Source organism: Ictidomys tridecemlineatus, chromosome 7 (genome assembly GCF_052094955.1).
Source record: "Ictidomys tridecemlineatus isolate mIctTri1 chromosome 7, mIctTri1.hap1, whole genome shotgun sequence".
NCBI lineage: Eukaryota > Metazoa > Chordata > Mammalia > Rodentia > Sciuridae > Ictidomys > Ictidomys tridecemlineatus.
Window position 1 is genome coordinate 190,598,868 of NC_135483.1, and position 7,000 is coordinate 190,605,867.

Here is a 7,000-nt window from a genome sequence, read left to right on the forward strand (position 1 = left end):
TCCCCCAGGAATATGTTTCCAAATGAAATCTCTCCCCTCTTTCTCGCTTCTCTGTTTAGCACAGTACTGGGTTTCTTCTCTGTTACTGGCCTCGCTTGATACATAAAACATGTAATTTCTCTTTGTTGTGCTTTAGATATATTGAGTTCTCATTTTTTAAAAAGGGTTTTCTGGACTAATACCAAGAAATGACCACTGACTTAATCATGGGAAGACTGTGGGGCGGAGGGAGCATTGTTTTGTGCTCATGGCATTTGGGGTTGCCCAGAGGACTTGACTGAGCGGTGTCTGGGCCTGGCTGGAGCCTTGCAGGAGCCCTCTTTACACAGGTGATAAGCGGGCTTCAGAGGAAGGTGTGAAACCAGTGGCAGTACAAGAGCTTGGGCAACCACTGACCTGTATAGTGTCAAGAGTTTGACCTCGAGCTTTATGTTTTCTGCCAGTCTTTTTTCTTAAATAACCCTAATATGTGTTCTTGTCTCGTAGTTTTTCAGTGAATATGAGAAGCTACTTCATTCAGAAAATTATGTAACCAAGAGACAGTCACTGAAGGTATGACAGACTCATGACTTCGTGTCACTTGTTTCTCTTTCCTGTTTTTGAAGTTTGGATTTGGGGAAAGGGAGACATGTCTGGTGTGGGTTGTAGACTTCATGGGGACATACATTAGTCCACGGTCAGGATTTTTGCAGAAAAGAAAAAAAAAAAAAGTGGCAGCGGTCCCTGTGGTATACCTGTCTGCACCCTCGTCAGCTAGAGACACCAAAAGGGAATGGACAAGTTTTCAGAGGGCTTTGTCTCCTAGCAATGCAGTATTTAGGTTTTGAACCATATCTTTAAAACTTAGAATCATGCCAACTAGGTGAAGGATTATAGATTCCCTGTGCCTTGAGCAGCTGCCCACAAGGCTGTGAGGGGAGGGGACAGTGGTGCAAGCCTGCCACAACTTGGGTTACTTTTGATCAACACAGAATATGGGCAATTCTAGTTGAAACTAACTAAAAACTGATAAATTTAAGATTTAAACTCTAGGGCTAGGGTATAGCTCAGTGGCAAAGCATCTGCCTTGCATTTGCAAAGCCCTGGGTTTCACCCCCAGTTCCAAAAAAAAACACAAAAAAGAACTCCACCAATAATAATAAGAAGAAGATAAATAAGATTTAAACTCTAGAACAAAGGTTGGCAAAACTACAGTCCAGGGGTTGGGGTTGTGGCTCAGCTGTAGAGCATTCACCTAGTACATGTGAGGCACTGGGTTCAATCCTCAGCACTACATAAAAATAAATAAAAAGCTACAGTCCATGGGCCAAATCTAGCCATAGCCATCTGCCTAGTTTTGTAAACAAAGTTTTATAGGAACCCGTGTGTTCAATTGTTTACATATTGTTAAGGCTGTTTCAGGCTACAACATAGTTTTAAAATACTTGCCCCAAAGACCATATGATATGGCCTGCAGAGGTTAAAATATTAGTGTTTCGCCCTTTACAGAAAAAGTTTGCTGCCCTAAATTCTTAGGGCAGTCAATAAATGCATAACTATCACTATCATTCTGTCAGTAAATGGTCCTGATGGGAAGAATAGATAGAATCACAAAGGATTGAGAGGGGAAATTTGTAACTGTTTACATGCTTTGCCAGGTTCATTTTATTTTATTTTATTTTATTTTATTTTTTTTAGAATTTTTTAATATTTATTTATTTTTTCTTAATTCTCGTCGGACACAACATCTTTGTTTGTATGTGGTGCTGAGGATCGAACCCGAGTCGCACGCATGCCAGGCGAGCGCGCTACCGCTTGAGCCACATCCCCAGCCCTGCCAGGTTCATTTTAAATTAGACTCTACCCGGAGTTCCTCCCCCTCTGAGGTATCTGAATTCATATTCATCAAGACCCTGTTCCTTCTGCCCCTTCCAGCCATAGGGAGATCTCCCTTAAAGACCTTATTTTTCTGTAGAAAGACACTAATACTTTGTGTCCTTTGATAAAAATAGTCTGCCATGCAGATTTCCAATGGAGTCCTTTCCACCTGACGAGCAACATCCTTCTTTTTTCTTAAGGCCATAACTCTGTAGTCAGGGATCAATAACAGCTCCATCTTGGAAAAGTATCAGTACCAAAACAGTCCAGGCACACCTAGTGCTTTCTGTCAGTTGCCATGGGGGGAGCCTAACCTCCCAGCCATCCTCTCAGCCTGAGGTTGGGGATCTTCAACTTATCCTAGTCCCCACCTCAATGATCATCCGGTAGTCTACTGACTGATAAGAACAACTTCTTCAGGGGGTTGTGGGGAATTTTGGCAGTTGGTGGAGGCACTTCCCCTCTCTGAATGTTAGCTTGGAGAGGTTCCTTCTCTGTGATTCTAGAAGAGCCAACACATTCTGCTCTCTCCCGTGGTTACACAGTTGCACAGCTCAGAGGAGTCAGAGGCCAGACAGGGTGACCTGGGACACCAGGCCTGGTTCCTCTTCACTGGAAGAGGGGAGATGTATTGGCAAATCAATAACCTTTGAACAAATTTTGGGTTCTTAGACTTCTTGAATAAGAAAAAAGGCTTTAAAATCTTTCTACCACCCCAAATTACCAACATGAAAAGGAAGCTTGAGACTGGCATTTGTTTTATGGGTTTTTCTGTTTTGGGTTTGCAGGTATTTTTGTTGCCGATTTTCATTTTCTATTTTTGCAGTATTGTAAGGAGACTGGCATTTGTAAGCCTTTATTGATGGATATGAATGAAGCAACTCATTCATTCTCACAGTTTATTTTAGTCATAGGCCAGATTGAAGACATCATGAACACATGCAACAGTTTTGAGACTAGTAGTACTTTTTTCGGGGGTCGGGGGTACCAGGGATTGAACTCAGGGGCACTCTACCACTGAGCCACATCCCCAGCCCTTATTTTGTATTAAGAGACAGGGTCTCACTGAGTTGCTTAGCACCCCGCTTCTGCTGAGGCTAGCTTGGAACTCGCAATTCTCCTGTCTTAGCCTCCCAAGCTGCTGGGATTATAGGCATGCGCCACTGTGCCAGGCCCCAGTGGTACTTTTAAAGATGAAGTTTAATTGGTACTATCTTTTTTGCAGCCACATTGGTATTTATTTATTTCTATATTTTGCCAGCAAATTTATATTTCTTGTGCAAGACTTCACATTTTTTTATTTAGTAATGGTGATTACAGAATGAGTTATTTTTAAAACTTTGGGTTTGGTTTAAAACTCAATAATTTAAGAATAATTGTTTTGACATTTTCTCAGCTTCTCGGTGAACTACTGTTAGATCGACACAACTTCACAATTATGACAAAATACATCAGTAAACCTGAGAACCTCAAGTTAATGATGAACCTTCTACGAGACAAAAGTCGTAACATCCAGTTTGAGGCCTTTCACGTTTTCAAGGTAGAGTAAATAATATTTGTCTCCAGAATTGTTTATCTCTTTCCATTTACAAATTACTGAAGGTATTGTTAACTTCATTTTGGTGATAATATAATTCAATTTTCATATTTGTGTGGTACAACATTTAAACAGAAAGACCTAAAATTGTTTTGGGGAACAAGAAAGTATATTTATAAAAGAGTATTATTATCTTTGGCATAGTAGATTATTCATTGCAGAGTAAAAGCATTTCTTAATGCTTTTCATGAAGGTTTTGACTTAAAATCCATCTAACCTCCTAGGCCCAGAAATGATTTCTGCTCATTTTATTCTAATATTAGTCTGTATTTAGTACTAACCACTGTGTTTCAGGATAAGCAGAATGAGTGTGGAAATGCTATTTGTGCTATAACGTGTAATTATTATTTTTCCCCATGTTATGAAAAATAAACTGCTCTAAAGCAAAAACTATTCCCCTGGCTTCATTGCTTGCCCCAGGAGCACACCCAGACCTGTGTTCTTTCTCTGACATGGGCTCCTCTCTCTGCAGGTGTTTGTGGCCAATCCTAACAAGACACAGCCCATCCTGGACATCCTTCTCAAGAACCAGACCAAACTTATCGAGTTCCTCAGCAAGTTTCAAAATGACAGGACCGAGGACGAGCAGTTCAACGATGAGAAGACCTATTTAGTTAAACAGATCAGGGATTTGAAGAGACCAGCTCAGCAAGAAGCCTAATTTCCAATAAACACCTAAAATATTAAATCCAAATTCAGCATTTGCTGTTAGCTATTCAGCATCAGGCACTCTTATCGATTCATGAGGAACATTACTGCTAATCTGCTGTTAAGTGAACGGTTTTTCATTTTACCTTTTTGTTTTTCAGTCCAGGTTGGAGAACGTAGCTGCTGCTGCTGCTTGCACACTAGAGCGCACGTGGGCTTTTTCTTGATCTTTGTGTCATTTCAGAATTCAAAGACTGCGTTTGCTTGTAGGAGTTCTGAGCGTGGCTGAGTTTGTGGAGGCAAACGAATGGATGAGAGTGGTGTAGGGGAGAGGCCCTGATAGCACCCAGGCACACCCGTGTGTTTCCATTCCTCTTTGGGAAAGATCTGAGCGCAGTGTGGCATGTGCACATGTGGCATCCTTACATCAGACTGTACACCTGCCTTTGCTGAAGAAAGAGCGTGCATGCAGAGCTTGTTGGAAATCAGGGGAACTATATCCAAGATGTGAGCTTTTGGGGCGGATTAAGTTGACGTGCAAATAAATTGATACTGAAACTTAGCAACTTCTTAAAAAGTATGAAGCTTCATAAGGTCATAGGGAAAATGTATATAGGCTTTTCACAGCTTTGTAGAACTTTTTTGACATTTGATTTTCTTGAAACTTGTAAACCTGGATATGTTGAAGGGTATTTGTTAATTTTACTTTTTGAAGATATTTTAAAACAGTAGAGCTAGCAACAACACCACCTTGCATTTCATTTCAACACTGCTTACAGGTTTCTTTTGTATATAATTCTTAGAATGCTCATTTCTTTTAAATGGTTTAATTTGTACAGCAGAGGAATGTTATTGTAGTAGTATGTAACTATTACCTAATACTGAGTTTTTTGCAAAAAAAAAAATGAATGCTCATATGTAATTGAAATATTTCAGATCACATGAAAATGCTGATTTAACATTTAAGGATCACAGCATTAAAAGAAAAAAGTAAACCAATCCTTTGTATTCAGTTACCTAATGGGGTGCCATGATTTGCGGAACCACAAACCTGGAACTCAGTCCGCTACACTTTCCTGCATAATATTGGCCTTATTCATTAAAATGAGTCATAAGTTTGCCAGATATATGAATGATACAGATTATGCTAAATAAATGCTGATTCTTTGTGGGGGGCCTCTGTAGAGCACCCTTTCTTTCTTAGAGTAAGTAATCCAGTACAATAGTTGTGAAACTGAATAATTAAAACTTTGGCTTCTCTTAGGAAAAGAAGTTCCTAGCCATAGGTGTCCTACGGGGAAATTTATTTTTTTTAATGTCCTGTTCCTTAATGCTGCAAATTATCAGTATTTATAAAGTAACTGATTTTGCACCACTTTTTGTTACTGTGACCACAGCAGAACAATGTCTCCTAGACTCTATCTGTGTAAAGTTATTAGAATGGTATCTGTTCATTTTAGTGATACGAAGATCACAACTAACAACTTATGAATCAGAGTTTGCCAGTTTGAATTCAGCATGGCTGTAGCTGATTAAGAAATTTATTATATGATTATTCTTTGCTAGCCTCTTACTAATTGAATTATTTATCAGCCAGTAAAATGAGCCTTCCAATTGATGTTTCAGCTGGTTTTAAGATCTTCTCCAAAGGACACCAATTTGAAAAACCACTCCAGAAAATAGATAAGTTTTATTCTGTTTAATTTAAATGGCAGTCTATGGTAATTGGTTTTCCCGAGGCTGCTTTTACAAGAATCTGTGTGAAATAACTCATGTTCTCTACCAGAAGGAAGTAGGGAAAGCGTTCTGACCTCCTCAAAACAAAACCCCTGCCATGGAGGAGGCAGGCCCAGCCGCAGAAGAGCATTCTGGTTCTTGTGGTCAAGTGGCGAGTGTCAGCAGCTGGTGTGAATGCAGTCACCACACCAAGTGGAAGAAGCGTCTCCTTGCCAAGCTAGTTCTTAGAAGTCCAAACACAGAACAGCTTCCACTTGGGCAGGTCCGTGATTGTCGCTCTAGAGCCTTTCATGTGGAGGACGGGGTGCAGTGTGTCAAAATTTTTGTATGTTACTAATGCATTGGATGCCGAAGGTAGTTCAGACTTTCTGGTTTTTGTTTTTAAACAAAACATTGTAAAAACGTTCAAAGTTGAAAAGTTGCATTGAAGTTTCGATCATTTAATATATTCATATTACCAAATTATTATACTGGAAGTGGTTTGTTTTTGTGTTACAAAGGTTTAATTTTACTTAAGCAGTTACTTAATGTGATTTTTAACCCTATAAGAAAAAGTGGAGGTGTATACAGTTGTTAATGCCATGAAAGCATTTCCTTCCTCCTGAGGAAAAGTGAATTTCTTATCAGAATATCTGGCTGGCCCTGTAATTTAAATTAAAATAAAATTTTGGAGAAACAACTTTGTCCCTCTTCATAATATCTTTTGGACAGCTGCACTCGTGTCTTTGTAAACGGCCCCATCGGAACACAGGCACAAATTTTGTCCCAAGCTGGAGAGCAAACAGTGAACACTCCTCTCTTTCTCTATTCAAGATTTTATATACCAAAAGGGCAGTTTCCACTTCCCTGTCACATGCCTGTTGTAGCACGCAGCTCGCTGTCACCATTCTAATGCCACAGCTCAGTGTCATTATGTCATTTTTCAGACCATAACATTGGGGAAGTGATCCTCTCTGGCTCTAAACTCTTTTCTTTGTGATACTCCAAGATAGACCAGCCGCTTGGTAGGGTGTTCACAAGTTGCCGGAGGGAGGTGACAGCCGACAAAGAACTGGGAGCAAGGTGCTCAGCTGAACCCCGGCATGGACTTCCAGGAAGCCATCTAACCTTGTGCACACCCTGCCCTCTTTTAACCCTGATATTTAACAGGAAATGAGACCT

General features: G+C 40.0%; 1 protein-coding gene across 1 annotated transcript in view; it reads left to right on the forward strand.

The window, feature by feature from the left end:
• The window catches only part of Cab39 (calcium binding protein 39), a 77,331-nt gene extending 70,813 nt beyond the window's left edge, over window positions 1–6,518 (forward strand). The window contains exons 7-9 of the mRNA XM_078018194.1: window positions 487–552; window positions 3,254–3,397; window positions 3,927–6,518. Of these exons, the coding sequence (XP_077874320.1) occupies window positions 487–552; window positions 3,254–3,397; window positions 3,927–4,115 (399 nt within the window). The 3' untranslated portion in view covers window positions 4,116–6,518. The remainder of the gene's footprint in view (window positions 1–486; window positions 553–3,253; window positions 3,398–3,926) is intronic.
• Window positions 6,519–7,000: the final 482 nt, after the last annotated feature.